This window comes from Tubulanus polymorphus, chromosome 11 (assembly GCF_964204645.1).
Source record: "Tubulanus polymorphus chromosome 11, tnTubPoly1.2, whole genome shotgun sequence".
NCBI lineage: Eukaryota > Metazoa > Nemertea > Palaeonemertea > Tubulaniformes > Tubulanidae > Tubulanus > Tubulanus polymorphus.
The window spans coordinates 5890420-5909986 of record NC_134035.1 but is presented as its reverse complement, the minus strand read 5'-3'; the positions used below and the strand labels follow the sequence as shown (position 1 = coordinate 5909986).

At 38.1% G+C, this 19567-nt stretch overlaps 1 protein-coding gene across 2 annotated transcripts in view; it reads right to left on the bottom strand.

The window, feature by feature from the left end:
- LOC141912744 (doublecortin domain-containing protein 1-like) overlaps window positions 1-19567 on the bottom strand; it is a 33511-nt gene that overhangs the window by 9961 nt on the left and 3983 nt on the right. The window contains exons 2-27 of one of the 2 annotated variants that reach the window (XM_074804115.1): window positions 19406-19567; window positions 15373-15678; window positions 14715-14913; window positions 13957-14225; window positions 13225-13324; window positions 12833-12926; window positions 12417-12586; window positions 12029-12121; window positions 11481-11657; window positions 11072-11173; window positions 10550-10724; window positions 9692-9830; window positions 8900-9050; window positions 8454-8561; window positions 6778-6960; window positions 6417-6434; window positions 4909-5060; window positions 4647-4770; window positions 4412-4499; window positions 4247-4332; window positions 3746-3901; window positions 2816-3062; window positions 2114-2312; window positions 1645-1806; window positions 864-1061; window positions 185-402 (exon numbers count right to left, since the gene is read on the bottom strand). In XM_074804115.1, the coding sequence (XP_074660216.1) occupies window positions 185-402; window positions 864-1061; window positions 1645-1806; window positions 2114-2312; window positions 2816-3062; window positions 3746-3901; window positions 4247-4332; window positions 4412-4499; window positions 4647-4770; window positions 4909-5060; window positions 6417-6434; window positions 6778-6960; window positions 8454-8561; window positions 8900-9050; window positions 9692-9830; window positions 10550-10724; window positions 11072-11173; window positions 11481-11657; window positions 12029-12121; window positions 12417-12586; window positions 12833-12926; window positions 13225-13324; window positions 13957-14225; window positions 14715-14913; window positions 15373-15678; window positions 19406-19560 (4069 nt within the window). In that variant the 5' untranslated portion in view covers window positions 19561-19567. The remainder of the gene's footprint in view (window positions 1-184; window positions 403-863; window positions 1062-1644; window positions 1807-2113; window positions 2313-2815; window positions 3063-3745; window positions 3902-4246; window positions 4333-4411; window positions 4500-4646; window positions 4771-4908; window positions 5061-6416; window positions 6435-6777; window positions 6961-8453; window positions 8562-8899; window positions 9051-9691; window positions 9831-10549; window positions 10725-11071; window positions 11174-11480; window positions 11658-12028; window positions 12122-12416; window positions 12587-12832; window positions 12927-13224; window positions 13325-13956; window positions 14226-14714; window positions 14914-15372; window positions 15679-19405) is intronic. The other variant, XM_074804116.1, reaches the window with a different exon arrangement.

Genomic DNA, 19567 nt, shown 5'->3' with positions numbered 1-19567 from the left:
ATATCTTTGCTAAGTGACAAGTAGGTTTGAATCCTGCTGGCTGCTTACATAGTGTGCGGGCAAGACTTCAAAGGCCATGATCTGTCATCGTGAGGTTTAATGAACGATCCAACAGGATGGAACCAATATCCAAATGGTGTAGAGCAAGATAAACCAAATAAACTTTGTCCGGAGCGTTGCCTACCTTTATCAAGAATATCCGTTTGGAACGCGTGAATCATTCCTGTATCCGCGTTGAAATAGAACTTTTGATTCGCCCGTCCGAATTGGACGCCTTTATGTTGTTGTAAGAGTACGGGTGAACCGGCGTAACTCAACGATATCGATTCATCTTCTTTACGCATGTTCGTAGGCATGCTGACACTCATTACAAAACGGGAATTGTGCTTCGCTCGAATCAAACTTAAAAATACACAAGAGTTGAGAAATGAATTATATAAAATGATGGTTTCATACGCTATACAGGGCGTGTTGAAATACTGCGAAGTGCGATTAGTAACTTGTTTTCACGCACATTTCATCGAAATATAAAAGAAAATGTCAACAATCAAAGGAGTTAGATCTTTCACATTTTCACAGTTGTGGAAGAAACATGTAAACCTGGTGTCAAATCAGTAAATATAAAGACAAATAATGCTTTGTAGGTTAAATATAGATTTTATATAAAGTACATGCTTTTGCTACAAGTGCATAGTAGCTACATCAGGTAAATAAGAATCATTCACCAGATGAAGCTACTACGCACTAGTAGCTAAAGCTTGTACTAATATCTATCTGACGCGCTAAGTTCTCTTTACGTTTACTAATCAGAAAGAAGTTAACATTTTCTAGGAAAGCATCGATCAGTTAACAGTTTCACGTACCCAGTTCCGTCGATAAGCCAGCGTTGATGAATATCGTCGTAACGTTTTTTAACGAGAACGACCTCTGGCGCGCGACCTTCAGATTCCTGCAAACCCAACACGAGATCCGGTTTCGAACTGGTCGCTATGAATCCGTCGACGTACGTAAACTTTTGCAAATGAAGACGAGGATAACGTGGAGATTGTTTTGGCTTCGATCTAAATATATGAAAAGATGATAACATACGATAAGATATGATAATTAGACCTCACTTGATAATGAGTTAAATCTTTAAGATTCATCAAATTCCCTGAGTTTTCATTGATTTCTTCTAGATTTTTCTCATTTCTTTGTTATCCAGGTTTTCAGGTCAGTGGCCACCCTGTTAAACCCAGGTTTAGTTCTTCAAAGTAAGTAAAACACCCCCGACATAGGGCCATACTATCTATACCGCCAAAATTGTTCTGCACCGATGTGGGCGGTATATTGGGGGTTGACTGTATTTTCGTACTAAAATGTATTCCTACTAATTGTAATAATCAGTGCGCTTATTTCTATTTCAGTATGAAATAGAAATGAGCCAATTGAAATAGTTATCTAAAACACGTAGAGAATGAAAATTAAGTATGAATAAGATTAGTTGCAGTTAGAAACTTTTCTGAATTTTTCAAATTGATCTTAAAACATTCCAATGACCAACTCAGTCTAATACTTAAAGGAGTTAGTGACCAGTATTCTACTCATAGAAATAATACTCGGATTGCTATTTCCAAATGGCGTTTGGATATTTCAGAAACGAACCTGTATTTCTTGTAAAGTTCTTTGTTGGAGAATGATTTTTGTTTTTCGATCTCATCTGGGTCGTCTGCCGCTGCCTCCGGTTCGTCGACCAAACGTTCCCAAGGCCATTTCAGATTTTGTATACGTTCATCAGATCTAGCGTGCGCGCGGTCATGAGCAGATCTACAAATATCATGGAACATTTAAGATATCTCCTCTGGACCGGATACCAAATGTAGACTCGTTACGACTTTGGGTCATTTTCAAAATAGATTAACTTTTAAATCAATTATAGATGATCCTGAATAGTTAAACTGTTTGTTGTGGTCTAATTGAATATTCAATTTAATAGACAAGCAGCAGATAAAGCTCAATTACTCACACAAAGAAAATGATTTTTCTCACTAACAACTAACAAAATCTTTTTTAATTATAAATTTTTAAGTTCTATCATGTTTTTCGTTTTGAAAATTATCAATTCTGAACGTACTTTTTTTCGTCAATCAATTCCTTCAAATACGTTTCCCGTTCGTGGCGTTCTAGTTCAGCGTTTGCCTCTAGGAGGCGCTGCTCCTCGAGCGCCGCACGACGCGCTTCCTGTTCCTCGTACTCTTCGACCGACATGGCGTGTTCGTTTACTATTATTCGAGCAGACGGAGTCAGTCCACCTTCAACTTCCAATACATATCCTAAAGACATTTAAAAAAAAAACGATTTAATTGATGGTTGGCCATCTTGAAGTAGCCATCTTAAACACTTTCCGTCCATTTACAAATTCCCCAAGTTTTTCCTGTAAAATTTTCTAGGTCTAAAACGTTACAATTGATTCATTTTTCTGTGAATCACGTACTGATAAATACACACATGGTTCATAATACAGGCCTATACAAATTCCCTGAGTTTTCAATGATTTTTTTTCTAGATTTTTCTGATTCCCTTAGTTTTTGGGTTATTCAGGTCAGTGGCCACCCTGTTGAATCTGATTGGGCCAGTTTTTTGGCTGCAGACTTGTCTAAGGTAAGGTATGAACCATATATCAAGATAAAACGTGTTTGAAATCTTCCCAAAATGACTAGATATCAATTCTGTCGACGGATGGACACCTTTTCCAGCGCCTGAAAAGATGAACAGTGAATGCAATACCCCATTCCCAAATTGGCTGATCAAGAGTTATCAAAAAAATAATACAAACCTTCTGGATTCCGTAAAGCGACGTATTGACGAATTTGAGCCACATCTGCGGCGAGGTTCGATAACAGAAATCTCCTCTGTTGTTCGGCTTTCGTAAGTTTAGGATCGGTCCACGCTTCACCGCACGAGACGTAAACGAGTTGATCGCGTTTTAATTCCTGCAACGTGAAGTGTTCGCGTCCGTCTTCATCGAACAATCTCCGAGCTGCGAATGGCAGACCGACCATCGACGTACAGTGCTCCAAAAACTACATCGCAGAAAAAAATCATCAAATACATTGTATCGGTATCTTTACGGCGAAGAGAACAAGAACAAAACCCATTGAAAGTCATTACAATGTCATATGGTGTCATAACAAATACAATAATTTTTAACATTCTAAGGCTCAGGGGTCAGTTGCTCAAAAGTAGGACAAACCAGCGGATAGATACCGTAGTAACAATGAACTTTTAATTGTCACTACGTCAACTATCCGCTGGTTAACTCTAAGCAACTTTTGAGCAACTGGCCCTAGTAAAATGAAATTATTGAAAGTTGTAATAATGTTGATATATGTTAAATAATGTTTTAATGTTTATTACAGGTAATGTATTACAAATTTGACCATTTTTATTGGCCCAACATTCTTAGGCCCAGGACTGTTGAGGTTTACCCTAGCCCTTTGTGGTCCTCTTAGCACAGATTCTAACCAGAATTCCTGCCACGATCAAGGAATGATTGGTCAACTTAATGACTAGAATTCGTCTTGATAGTAGCAAATATGAAAATCTCCAGAAGGAGGATGTCTAATAGAGGAAACTTGGGTTTTACAAATGAATTATCAACAACGTAACATGAATTGAAATATTCATTTGGCTAAAATTTTGAATCCTCGAAACCCTTCATGTAGCTAACTATTTCAGTAGCCTCGGATAAAACCGATGAACTTACCAGCATAAATTCCAGTTGATGTAATGTTAAGCCTTCGCAGTGAAGATGTTGTTCGTTAGATACAGAATCTTTCGAATCATCGTCGTTACTATCGTGAGATTTCTTCGTTTTGTGTTTGTTACCATTCTTGTGAGTTTTATGCATGTCTTTCATCATCTGAAACGCGATCAAACAACTAACTTTATCGTTTTAATATTACGAGTTAAATCGTATTCAACACGAAACTGGGGTCAGTTGCGGAAAAGTTGGTTAGAGTTAACCCGTGCATAGTTAACATATTGACAATTAAAAGTTCATTGTTACTACGTTATTTATCCGCCAGTTACCTTACACCAACTTTTCACCAATTGGCCCGTAGATTCGTGCTTTTTTCCCGAATCACAGTTTCTGGTTTTATTCTCAGCCCGGATTTAAACTATGAAAAAAGTTTTTCTACGGCAATATTTTGCCGTTGAGATGTGTTCGCCCATAAATTAATGGCTGGTCTCTTGAAGCACTTACATTGGTTAAATCGGGTCCGACAATAGGTATCGCTAGTGAGTTATCTCGGTCCCCATTTTTCATTACCGTCAAACGCATCGGAATCACTGAACGGAAGAAACGAAACAATTCGTTAATTGTGCTTCATGATTTTGCGCGAGAATTAAAAAGCCATTTCTTACTTACTCGTGCTGACTTGACTATTCTTACAGTTCACTGGTTTAATCGGAGGTGCATTCGGAATGAAATACCCTTCCATCGGCCAATCAAAATTCTGCAGATAAATGAACCAATGAGTTGTAGAAGTAAGTTAACTGTTTCACTGCGCCGAACAAAAATTTGCAAATTTCCAGTAAGATTTGTTGAATTTTCCACAATTTTTTTTCGTAATGGATATCATATAACTAGTGTCTTTGTTTACCTCGATAAGATTCCCATCTTCATCAACTGGCCACGAATACGCGAGTTTATTCCATTCGGGGTTTTTAACTCGTGAATGCTTCCATTGTCCGAGATTGTCAAATCGTTCTTGTTTGATTGCCCATCTAAACAAACATATGAAGTGATCGCATCAATTGAGGTATTGAACGAAATGGTTTTTGATCTGATGCCCAAACAAGGTTTTTTGCGCATACTTTATCATCGTAGATTTCAAATCGTCTCGCTACAACACTCATAGTTACCTTTGGTATTTTTGTTCCTTCACCGGTAGTTTCTCAGTAACCGCTAAGAAGAATCTATTTCCGGGAGCACAGCCTGGTACATCGTTTTTCGGAATGGTATCCTCACTGTCGGCGCTGCCGCCGAGGAATGTAAGCACCAATTCTGGATTACTCTGCAAATAGATTTATAAATCCGATAATAGTAATAATAATAGGCATTTATAGACCGCACTACACTACCTCTCGGTGAGGTTTACTATAAAAATCTAGCTATAAAACACATTTAAACTCCTAGTAAAAGTGTTCTTTAAAAAAGAAATAGTTTTAAGATGAGATTTAAAGTCTGTACGACGAGTATGTATATTTCGATTTCACTGGTGCGTCTTGACTGAATGACCGATACACTATAGATAAAGAAAATGTTATCAATATCAAGTCCTTTTTTCTGACAGAACAATTCTGGTTATAACAGTCTGGTAATAACAGTCTGAGATTTATGTGCAGGGGTCTGGATGTACATGTGTGGTGGTGAGTGTACATCTATTATCTAGTATATCTATTTTCCATTGAACAACATGCAAAATTTCAAAATTTCTCTGCAAACAAACTAAAATGGAGAATTGACCATAAAAAAGAAGAAACACACATCAAAACCTTTTCACTTCACGATAAAAGTGATGCAAGGTTGACTCACCAATGACTTAAGGTGGCAAAATGAAATAGAACCAATGAAAGAACTGATTAACCAAGGAACAAACGTTTTCCAGATACTTACAACATTCAACGGTACTCAAACTGAAAGTTTTATATATTTGAAATACGACGTATTGAAATAGAGAGAACATGCAAGACTGAGACTTCATTTTCACGTAGAAATCATCGTTATGTGTTATTCAGATAAAACCTTGTTATAACAAACTGAACAAATATGATTAAATTCACGCTAGATGCAATTAGGAATAATTAGTTACCAGTAGACATAATTTGAACGCATGCACGCTTATACGTAGTTCTGGCAGATATGATATTCATTTGTAAGTGTAGTTCACTGTACCAGGGTGGCACCACTTTCCACCCATTTACATTTTTCCCCGACTTTTCCATACGATTACACAAAATTTCCTGAGTAAATCTTTGAAATGTTACAGTTCATTCATTTTTCATTGAATCACGTACTGATAAAGAAAAGCGTGAGCAATAACAATCCAAATTCCCTGAGTTTTCCAGGTTGTTTTTTTTTGCAAAATTTGTCGAATTCTGTGAATTTTCCCTGATTTTTCCATGTGATAACACAAACTTCCCTGAGTGAATCGGAGAACTTTCTAGGTTTAAAATGTTACAATTCAATCATTTTTCATTGGAATTTTCCAGGTTTTTGGTAAAATTTGTCAAATTCACTGTGTTTTTCCGGATTTTTTTCTAGACTTTTCTGATTCCCTGAGTTTTCCAGGTCAGTGGCCACCCTAGTAGTGCATTAGTGCGGTGCGGCGAGACAGTGAGAGAGTATATAAACGTGTAATGGAGCCTACCTCATCAGGGTTTGGGTTCTGTAGGTGAATATTAGATAAAAATTCATAAAATAAATTATCAAAAGCAAATGATACAGCGTTTCTGAACTACAATAAACTCCAAACTGATGCGGAAAATGGATTGAAAATAGTGAATTTTCGCGCGTACAATATACAATATACGTAACCTACATACGGAAAGCGTGAATTTAGCGATTAAGGGAAAATTTCGAAAAAATGGATGAAAAAATATTCACTAATTTATATAATCTAAGTAAATATACATGTATATAATCTATGCCTAATGCTAAAAATAGTAAATAATGTATAAAACTATATTTTGCTGAAATATTTTTGACTTAGATATTTGAGTTATACATACCTCAGCCACTAGCTGTCCGTCACCCGTAAATCTCCAAATCTGATGAGGACTTCCCGGGAATTTCTTACATAATGTAACGCCGTAACCGTGGACACCGACACCAGACGGAAGCTGCACGTTCACCGGACTGTTCAAAGTCGTAAGAACGAACTGAGGCATCGCTTTACTATAAATATACCCAGCCTGAAACACGTGTTAGAAAATAGGTACTAGCTCTTGAAATTAGGATGATTTTGCCTCTTTATTTGAGTGATTTGATTTTGCCTGTCCCTTTTACAAACCCAAAAGTACACATATAGTTGGTCGAATTTACAGAATCTATCGTTAACTAGGGGTCCAGGGACACCATGCCCACTTGGGAAGTGCTCAACAATCTAACAATTTCAATATTCAACACCCCCTGGTGACCATATACAGAATCCAATGACCTTGAAACTCACCACAATCATAGAACATGTCACGAACTATAACTTTGTAATTGATCATGGTAACAAAATATGCCTAGGTACCAATATAATAAGGAAATACTAAGTTATTCTACTATTCAACACCCCCTGGTGACCATATAGAATAACTAATGGCCTTAAAACTTGCCACAATCATAGATGATGTCATGAGCTACAACTTTGCAATCGATTGTGGTTACAAAATATGCATTGATACGAATATAATATAGAAATACTAAGATATTGCATTATTCAACGCCCCCTGGTGGCCGTATACAGAAACCAATGACCTTGAAACTCACCACAATCATAGAACACCTTATGAGCTACAACTTTCTAAATGATTGTGGTAACAAAATATGCTTAGGTATCAATATAATGTGGAAAAACTTTTTCCCACTTACGAATGAGTACTGCTGACACCAAGATGGCCGCCAATTGCGTCATAATTGGCTGATGAAAAATACCTGGCTCAGGTATAAAACAGCCCTTTCCAAAGAATACCCATCACAAATTGCAATGAGAAATGATAAACCAGTAGGAAGCTACAGGACTCAGAATTTGGGCCAAAATTAACATTTTTGGGCACTAAAAAGGTCAAAGGGCGACCATCTTGAGTCCGATATGCCCACTTTTTGTTATGCTGATGGGCCCTGGGGGAATTCACATATATCCGAAAGATCAAGGTAATTGATCAAAGCGTCTTCAAAATTTCCCTCAAAATGTTCAAAAATGTGTAAAAAGTGCTGATTTTGGCGAACAACAATGGCTGCCAGTCGGCCATCTTGAATCTGACAGGGCCAGTTTTTGGGCTGAAGATGTGTCTAGGGTAGATACATGTGTAACCCAAATATCAAGACATTACCTTGAAGCGTCTTCAAAACTTCCTAAAATAACTGGATTCCGTCTATGGACGGACGGACGGACGACGGACGAAAAGTGAACGCAATAGCCCGACGAAATCATCAAGAAATCTATAGAATACTGTAAACCAGGAATCGGTGTCATTGGTTTCATGGATCTTAAGAGTTAAGATTACTGTCCATTCTCTGAAGGATCTTAAGAGTTTAGATCACAGTTCATACTCTGAAAGATCTTAAGAGCTAAGATTACAGTTCATTCTCAGAGTCAAATTTCCCCAAGAACTGTGAAGCCATATCCGGATTTCTATCATGCACAACGATTTCTATTTCAGTCTAAGCTCGCCGTTTACCCCGGTAATTCACGTACCTTCGTAATAACCCAGATTTGAGCTTCGGAAGGCCACAGTTCTTTAGCACCACGTCGTTTTTTACTACCGACACTTAGTTCCGGATATAACAACAGTTCAGGATCATCCTAGAAAACATAATCACAAAATAAACACCTATCAGTACCGGTAGATTTTGATTTTGACAATAAGTTTTTATATGGTCATATGATTACTGAAGTTGCACAGATGTCAGTTTAACTGAGTTAAATTTGTCTGTGCTGAGTTAAAACCAGTTTACTTCCAAAATTTCAACTGTGCAGCCAGTCAAATTAGAACACAGAACTGTACGACTGGTCTCATTTACAAGGACAGGTAGAGACCTCATCCCAATCTAGATAATAGCCTAGACAGTAGCCTATGCTGGTCCTCAGTCTGAGCATTGACCATGAAACCTGCCGCGAGTTTGAAGAACTCTCATACTTACTTTACATTGCAGGAAATGACTGTTAACATCGATTTCGTTGAGCGCCATTAGAGATGAAACTTGTTCAGCTTCGAATGGATTGTTAGTTTTATCGATATGCGATGAAACGCATTCATCAGGAACGCCAACTACTGCCTGCCATGAGTGAGGTCTGAAATCAGTAACACACATCAGTGTCATTCTACATTGTTCAAGAAAAATTACAAATTAACCCTATTCAAAGTTATCATCATATGAGGTGTGGCCTAGTGAACTGTACCTATACCGGTACCTGTCTTTTCGACACCACATCACAGGGCCTATCTATTGAATTCAAAGGTTCGAGACCAAGAATCTTCCATCTCAGAATTCCCCGATTTCCATGACAAAATGCCCAGATTCCCTGATTTCTCTCTGCAGGGAATTTGAAATCAAAAATTTCCTGATATTCCTGATTGAACTGTGGAACTCGAGTGATAGTTTTCACATTTTCGTTTCATTTAGTGTCTGATTTTTTCTATCTGAGTTTGTCAGGGTGGCACCACTTTCTTCCCATTAACAAATTTCTATCATTGAGTCCATGTGATTACACAAAACTCCCTGAGTGAATCACAGAAATGTCTTGGTTCAACATGTTACAAGTCATTCAAATTTCATTGAATATGCTAAAGAAACATGCCGTCAATTTCCTGATTTTCCGAAGTTTTTGGTAAAACTTGTCAAATTCCCTCAGTTTTCCCCGATTTTTTCTAGATTTTACTGATTCCCTTTACAGGTTTTCCAGGTCAGTGGCCACTTCGTAGAGTAACTTACTTATCTCTGCCGGGAATCGCGATATCATCGACCATCAACTGTTCCCGGTACGCGACGCGACGTTCGTGCATGACACCTTTATCGATACCGGACATCACGACCGATCTTACGCGATCCATCGTCATTTGTAACGATAAAACTAGAAATAAAAAGAATTTCAGGAAATCAACAATTACAATAGGAATAACATCATTTCCGTTGTGCGTATGTAACTCAGTATTCCTGAAGATGACTATTAGAATATAGGCTAATCGAAACGTCGAATAAACGATAAGCTCACAGAAACATTTTCAGACTTTATATCATTTTTTTCGTAATTATCATCGGATTCTCTAAAGATTATGGTCATAACAATACGGATATAGTTTTTTACCAACGGTTATTATAACCATTCATATAACTCATAGAATACAGTACGGTCTCAACACTGCAGTGGCAGATCCAGGGGGTGCTTTTCTACACAAGACTTTTTTTCTTAACCGTGAAATTATGAATAAATTTCATTACTAATATCAACCAGGAAAGTGCTCAGAATGCGTCTAATCTTTCAAAATTTTCTGGATGAGCATACCCAAACCCTGCCCCATATGTAAGTAGTGACCCAAGCTAGTAGTGTGCACCCCTTTTCCGAGAAGCTATATCCGCCCCTGCACTGCGTACATCAGGCCTTATGACTTTAAGAGTATAACTTATTTTCTCTGCTGGTAAATTATAGACGCTCTCGTAACTAATAAGACATTAGATGTCAAAATAACTAACTTGTGGGTTGGGAGGTAGGTCGGTAGCCTAAAATCATCTCAGAAGATTACCGAAGAGCCAAAGCAACTCGTGACAAACGGATTTTATCAAACTAATTACCATATGGAACTTTGAAATTTTCTCCGTATGAAACCCAGATTTCCTGTTCGTTTTCAAGTTCTCGAGCATCGATGATTTCTTTACCGGACGTGGTGAATATTCTGCGAATTAAAGCTCCGCGCGGTCCGCTGTCGCCTTTAGACGTGCGGCAAGATGAACTCAACTGATCTAGTAACTAAAACGCAAACACAAATCGCAAGTCATTCACCTTGATGCTGGCGCTTGATGATGGCTAGTGTTTTGCTTTCAATACACTTACCGGGTATGTACGCGCATTTACAAGTTTTACAAATTTCAAAACTTTAGTAAGATATTGTTCACAGGCTAGGTGCGCAAGAATTGGTTCGAGTTAACCAGTGGACAAATCAAAAGTTCATTGTTACGGTTGTTCAATAGCTGGCTAAAGTAAACCAGTCAATTATTGACATAATGAAAATCTTATCTTTCCATCAGTTATTCTAAATAAACTTTTGAGAAACCGAGCCCAGATATACAATGTACGTTAAATATCGTCAAACTTACACGCTCAAATATTTTCGAAGGATCGCCTCCTGTGCCTTTAGACGCTTCTTTCATATTAAAGAAGACGGTTACTTCATTATCATCGATTCCGTTCTGATAAACCTACGTGGAAAACGTTCAAAAATATTACAATCATAGTTCCTTAGTAGTGGTGCAGAAATAAAGAAATCTCTATCTAACAGATGAAATTAGCCCTGTACTGGTTTGTAGTCACAAATTTGCAACATTCTTTGCGGCATTCACGAGATATATAGCAACATCATTTTTGATTCCACATTGCAAATTTATGGCAATCCGATCTCCGATTTTCAACTCATGATTTTTCCAGACTAGAAACCTGCCAGAAACTAGTTCTGGGTTTGTCCAGAAAGGAAATTTAGGTCACACCAGTTTAAGTTGAATATTTTACCTTCAGTTTGAGTCCTTGAACTCCGATAAGTCTGTTTGATGTATCTAGTTTCTGTATATGTTGCATGGTATAATTCACGCCCTCGTCCTGCTCAGCTCGTACGCACCCTGCTAATTTACGCAACTGTTTTCGTAGATTTTTTATCGCCGCATTGAATTCGTCAATGTCGTTCTCAGCCTTGAAAATAATTCGGAATCAATTAAACGAATTATAATTCCATAACTGCTGTCTCTTGAAGAATTATCCATCTCCATTCTCTGGTTTTTCTTAACTTCTAAGCGTCTTAAGATACCCAAGTGGTTATTAAACTCTTCAAAGGGTAAAAGAATGAATATTCCACAAAACTGGACTCCATTGTTTCGTTGATAAAGATAGAGACAATTAATACTGTATAGGTTAACTAGACTTAACCTAAAGTACCAAGCTTTTGCTACGCGCTACTAGTGCGTACTGAAGTTGCTTCATCAGGAAATTGAGTAGACGAGTAAAGTCAATGGAGAAACAACAGTATCAATAGAAAAGAGTGACACTTATTATTGTCGTCTTACCGAATCTAAAGCTTCATAAACTTCTTCATCCGTCATTGATAATATCGAAACTATCGTCACTTTGTCATGTTTTTCATTGTGGAAATAATTCAACTGTAACACAAGAAAAACAATAGAGAGAGATGAGTGAGTTATAAAATCATACGTTGTAGAAAGGAGAACTGCCACGACGTATCAATGATGGCACCAAGACTTCACATCCTCCCTGACAGGGATATGAACGTCATAGCATCATGACAATCTGCCATGGGATAAAGCCACAGTACATAGTAAAACCTCTCCTACCAAGACTCCACAGTTCAGTAGTATACCCATCTTCCCTCACAGGGATATGAACTTTCTGGCTTTTGATCTCCGAACACATGAAGATTAATAAACTTTCACTAACCTGAGTTTTATATTGTTCGGCTTCATCGAGTTTCTTTTTCGAGTATTGTAATAAATTCAATATAAACTGCTGAGCTCCGCTAGGACTGAATCCTTCCCCTTTAGACATCCAAACTGGACCGAAAGAAGGCGACGTGGCCACGCTTTGTAAACAATTATCTAACATCGGTACTGAAATAGAATAATCAGAAATAACTGAATATTATCCGGTCATCCTGGAAAAAGCACACAGATCACACTCCTATCGATCTGACTACCTAGCTACCAACTGCTTTGTTACAACCTTCCAATTATGTAGTGTGATTCTCCCTGGATCTTTAAAATCTAGGAGCATAACTTGGGGGTTCCCAGGTCCCTTTTATTTTGTTAATTCTTTAATCTACAAATAAATATATGCGCGATTATTTGGAAACTTACATTGATCAACGCTTTGAACTTCGTTGCCTTCCCAATCGTAAGCCATTTTAGCCGGACTTCCCATATCTAACTTGCATGTGGCAAGGTCCAGAAACTGTAAAACAAAAACAAACGTTTAAAGAGCCACATAGTGAAAGAGACTGGTATAGACCGATATTGATCTCAGTATTTGAGAGTTAATGAGCAAAACCCACAGTTCATGATTTAACAATTCATCCCGATAGTTTCGAAGTTTCGACTTAACTTCATCATTTTTGTTTCTCTGATGATATGAAGTTTAGTTAAAACTTTGAAACTGTCAGAAAAGTTAAATCGTCAATTGTGGGATTTGTTCATTAACATAGTTAAAAAGCTTATTTATTATGGAGATAAAGAAGTTGAGTGTATTTTACCCCGAGCCAGTTTTTAGGGTCAGCGATAACTTCCAATCCGTTCGTAGCTTTGCCGTTCTTGTAAACCATGATTCGAACAGTTTTCTTTTCGATCGACGAACTATGAAAAAAGGAGAGTCAAAATTACATCAATTTCAACTGATAAATGAGAAACTATATTTTCATATGATTCAGTTTATCAGTGACCATCGCTAACAAATATAGATGAAATAAAATTAAAATTTATGCATTAAATATCCGATGGTATCTACAAGACTACATGCCCTTCCAAGCAATATGAATTGCTCTATCATGTCAGTATACACCATAGTGATATACCGAAGTGAAACTGTATTGGTCCAGCAGGGGGCAGTAGTTTAGAAGAGGCAATTGATTGTGGGGTGTTAACAGTGTTGTTTTAGTATGACCTATGGAACTTTATGTTTTCCCGTGAATCTGACTCCTAGCCTCGAACGGTGACAAATGCCCCAATCATTTATACCTGTTCACCATATATGCAATAACATTAATATGTAGTATGTAATTACAACCAACGCAAAACAAGGATGCTTGGAAAGCCAATAGAGCCTGTTTCCCATCAGGATACAGGCGGCCAGAAAAAAGAACCATCGAAAATTAATGAAAATTGATTAGATAGAGAGATTCGAATGAAATGGGAATGCGGAATAGGAAGGGGATTTGTCTGTCTGCTGTAATTGCATCTGTTTTAGAATCAAAGAAATAATGATTTACTTGAATCGTTTCGTCAGATGCGGTTTGGTCGTCTTTTTCTTTCCTTCGTCCGGTAAAACCAGACCGTTCATCGTCCACGTTACCCCCGATTTCATCTGAGCGTTCTGTACGGCGTTCGCCAGCGGATTCTTGAACTTTTCACCCATCGAAATATAAACGTCCGCGTCCTTCGGAATATCGGAATCGCACGTGACCAGCTGACCACTTTCTAGATAGATCCGACGTGCCGCTTGGGGTAGTCCCAGTTTATCAGTGACCATCTCTAACAACTATAGATAAAATAGCTTCGTGCATTGAATGAAATATCTGATGGTACTAACTTAGACTATGAGCCGTTCCAAAAAGATGACTGCTTCCAAGAAATGACTTAATAATGTCAATGGACCTGACTAACTGGTATTATCATTTTGGAGGAGTTTTCAGTACTAAGGGGAGTAATTAACCTCAAAAATAGTATTTTCATCAAAAAATGAACAAGGAAATTACTCTGATTTTGAGAGCGTCTTGATATTTTTGGGAGTAACTGAGGTCTTCACAAGGAATAGTAACTATTCACAAACAGTATTCGCAGTCAGGTCTGCATCAGTTAATACCATAGTGATATTGAACTAGGGTTAACTTAAAAAAACCGATGTTAAAACTGGGTTAATTCATGTTATAGGGGATCTGTAGAAGAAGACAAAGGGGGAATCTGGTGATATCATAAGGGTATTAATGTAAGTAGACATCTTTTTCTGGTTCATTCAGGTTTAACTCACTAGTTTGATATTAGGAGCAGCGGCTTTGCAGAACACATCCCTCGTGCCATTTTTGTAGGCGGTAACTTTCAGCACGTGGGGCTGTCGTTTATACAGCGTTTTATAGCGGCGCCCTCTACTGGTCGTACTGAGAGACGATATAGATTTCGCGGATGTCGGGCGTAACCCTCGACGATAGGCATTCGGTGCTGACTGAGGCCTGAAATGAGATGTTGACAATAGAATTAGTTCATTTCGAGTTTTCAAGGTTTTTTGGTAAATATTGTTAGATTCCCACAGTTTTCCAGGTCAGTCAGTGGCCACCCTGCGACCATTTTCCACCCTGCAACTATGAGTTATGGACTAAAATTTGACTCCAAAAATGTGACTATGGTATTTTTCCAATATTTTTATCACCAGTCTATAACAAAACTGGCCCCAGCAGGTTGGCCACTCTCCACCCATTAACACATTCCCTAAGTTTTCCCTGATTTTTCAATTATATTAGCCAAGATTGCCTGTGGGTGAATAAGAGAGATTTCTGGGTTTAAGATGTTACAATTCGTTCATTTTTCAGGTGTTTTCCAATTCTTCTGGGTTAGTGGCTACCCAGCAGAGGTACCTAAATCCCTAGATCTGTCTGACAAACTAACGATTTAACGCTCAGTCGAATTATTACCGTTTAGATCCGCGGCCACCGATTGGAGCGCTTCCCGGTCTCTTCTTACACATACGTTTATCGCGTTCGGACCGGGGCGTCGCCGGGTCCCATTTGTCCGGATCGGCGATGAATTTAGGATCGATTTTCGGCTTCGACGAAGACGGGGTTAGGTTCGACGACGACGCGTGACTGTAAGTCGACGCCGATTTCGGACGATGGCTGTTCTTCTTGTTAATTTCGATAAGATCGCGTAATCGCCCCGGACTGAGGAATACTTGCGGCTGCGCGAGTTTCTGAGCGTACGGCGAAACGGGAACTTTATGTCTGAAATAAAAAATATGGAAATTACATAAATTGAGAGTATTAGTAATATTTTTCCTAACCTTTTCAGCGCATCTACACCGCAGTGCGATGTTTCTAAACCCTTTCAGTGCATCTACGCCACAGTGCGATGTTTCTAAACCCTTTCAGTGCATCTACGCCACAGTGCGATGTTTCTTAACCCTTCCAGTGCATCTACACTGCAGTGCGATGTTTCTAAACCCTTTCAGTGCATCTACACCGCAGTGCGATGTTTCTTAACCCTTTCAGTGCATCTACAACGCAGTGCGATGTTTCTTAACCCTTTCAGCACATCTACACCGTAGTGCGATGTTTCTTAACCCTTTCAGCGCATCTACACCGCAGTGCGATGTTTCTTAACCCTTTCAGTGCCTCAACATTGCAGTGCGATGTATAAATAGTTGATGAACTTTGCTAGTATAGATTTATGGTTGAAGTCAGTGTAGGAAGCAAATTTTGAGTTGAGGAGAGTTTTAGAGTTGAAGTTACAGACGGAAGTGTTGGGTAGATACACAATAAATTATTGATGCTTGACGAACAACTAGGGAGAAACAAGAGTGTGACACAAATATTCCAAAATAATTCAAACTAATCTATCAGAGCCAAATAGCAATGACTAATCAACGAATTGAACATTGCAAATTTCTACTTGCGCCAAAGCTTCAGTCATATTCACACACGTTTTTTAACTTAGTCTGTTGCTAGCTATGTATATTTAAACTATAGTAAGGAACTTAGCAAGAAACTAGGCTCAGTAAGGTTTTATGTATACAGCTGCTGAATAAAAGCAGTATCAACTGATATACACAATTCATTCATTCAACATTTTCAGAAGTGTCTGAGTTCTTTTTCAAAACTGCTGTACAGGCTATCAATAATCTGGAGATGCTGTTGACGATGATATCAATAATATTCATTGTGGCTAGAATAGAAGTTTGTCAATGCCGGGGGAAAAGGGTTAATTTTAAAAACCGATAATTCATTTGTATTCAAGCAGAAATACAAACGGCGAATATATATATATGTATATATATATATATATGAAGTAGACTTCGTATGTAGAAATGGATCGTATACAATAGAATAATAATGAACTTGATGGGCAACATAAAACTATCCGTTGATTGTAATGGCATAAAGTTCGTTACATTCAGAATGAAAAAATCAAATTTTTCTCATTTGAGTCCAAATCGAATAAATAGAGATTGATTAAACTAGATGGCTACCGGAATACTACGCCACCACTTGGTAAGTGGTCAGAGATGCCAGAAATTCTGACAATATCAATATTCAACAATGCTCGGGAACATATCATACAAACCAAACTCGTCACTAATGGGCTAAAATGGAACTTAAGCGGCGATCACACGCAAAAGATTTGGCGCGGGCCGAATTGGCACGTATCAGGCCCCGAGCCAAATTTGGTCCGTGCCTAATTAAAGAGCACGGATACACACAAACCACTCACTCAAACAATGCTCGAACAAAGTGAAGTAGGTCATTTCCGGTGCGAGTTGCAATTCAAACGCAATCATTTGTCTCATGCTAGAATTCGGCTCGGGCCTGACCCGTTTTTGGCCAGGGCCAAATAGGCTCGGGCCCATTTGGTACCCGTGTGAACAGTTATTCTGCGCCATATTTTGTACGGGCCAAAAATGCTTGTGTAATCGCGGCTTTACATTGTACTTAAGTTTATGAGAACTGGGTTCAGAAATATCCAACCCTACACACAGACTAAATACCGTATATGTACTATCAAAGACTAGTCTTTATGAATTGTTCAGATACTATAGGCTTGTATTGTATTCGTGATTGACAAGAAAAAAACAACACGGGATCGACAACGAAAACACATATAGCGAAATGAAATGTCAATGTAAAGTTGTATATATATATATATACGTATATTGTATAGAGTTGGTAGTGAACCTGCAGGCTATGAATTAATGATATCAAACTCTTTTATTTATTTATATATATACGTATTTTAATGAGCTCGCTGAATAGGAATTCAATTATCAGCCGAGTTCGATAGACATCGACGCAATCCGTTCTCCATTCAAATTTCTAGCCCGGAGCTACGTCGCACTCGAGACCAGCTTTAGGATTAGCCTTCATACACACGGTCTCTACGTAAACACTAATTAAAATGATCTGGGCCCAGTTTCACGAAAAAGTTTATGTCAAACTTTTGGCGTAATCGCTATCGGTTACTTCATATTTTCAATGAGGACAACAATTTCAAACTTAACCGTTTTAGGCTTACGCTTTTTGTAAAACTGGACCCAGATCATTTCAAAAATCTGAATCTTTCAACCTTACTATTTGAAATCAGTTCAATACACCCCAACTAATTAACTAAGATAGAATTCATCATCTGTAGCTAGAAAAATATGGATCTTTCAACCAATCTATTCGAAATCACTTCAGTACACCCAAACCCATAATTTCTGATTGAATACATCATCTTCAGGAGCTTATCTAGCCAGAAAATGTTGAATCTTTCAACTAATCTATTGGAAATCACTGTCGAGGAGGTCGCCGTCATTTTATTCGTATCAATCTAGAAACTGACAACCTCGACGTCTAATAACTATGCAGCTTGATTTGAAAACACGCGCATTCACGACGCGAATACGTTTACGTCATCTCGACCGAATGCGACGACGACGACAAAATCAAGATTGACAAGGAAATAACGATCACTGTCGACGACGACGAAGACCGGGTTACTAGCGATCGATTCGTATTCTAGAGCACGCACTGTTAAAGGACCCGTCAGACTCCCCGCCGGGTCCGATAAATGGCTGTCGCTCTACACCATGGTAACACGCAAACAATCACGAGTGATTTAACATGTTCTCTCGACAATACCCGCAGATCTTTCTGCGACGTTTTTTTTTTGGTCGAATGTAAAAAGTTCGCGTTCGCGTGGTTAGCTCGATGTTTGTAGCAGTCACGCGAATAGTCAACAACGTTACCCGATTCAAATAATTCACTCGAACGAATCTCCTTTTTTCGTAAAAATACGTCGCTGCTTTACGGGGGAAATTTCATAAATTATTCTTAAGCTACTCGGGCTGGGTTTCATATCTATGTGGAAGAAAGATAGTCCCTGGGAAAATTTTGAAATTTGTCAGTTATAACCATGGTTTCTCATTGTTGCTATGGAGGTTGTCACCTAGATTTAGGATTTACCCCTAGGGATAACTCAGTCTATGAAACCGGACTCTTGGAGTTAATGTAAAATTCAATTTTTTTGAAATTTTGCAATACTTATATCAAAGAACTAAAATTCTTATAAGGACAGGTTTTTTGTAGATTGCTCTAACCTGAGGCAAAATTTATCTTAATTATCAATTTGGAATGTTGCTACTGATTGGGAGTTGCTACTCAGTCGAATGTAACAAAGCGGCCCAGCATAACTTTGACTTAGTTTATGAACTGTTTTATCCATCTCCTAACTTTTCAATTTACTAAAATTGAGATAATTTCAAAAGATCTAATCAATCAGTGTTTTATCAGTTAGGTCTTGTAGTCTATGAGAGTTGTAACTTTAAATTTGCGACCATGAATACGGTTTTTTTCATTTCTTTTTTTCGGATTTCTTTTTACATTTTCATATCCCCTCTTGTTCTCTATCAGTCTACTTTTTTTCAAAAAAATTATTATTATTATTATTATTATTATTATTATTATTATAACTCACGTTGGTTTGGTATACGGCGGAGTCTTTCGAAGTTCTTCTAGATACTGAGCCACGAGCATGTCTTCATAGCTGACCACTCGCGTCGCTTTCAGAGTCGGCTTTTTAGGCTCGAAATGGGCAGTCTTCGAGCCTTGGTCGTCGGCCTTACTCGGCATGGTAAAT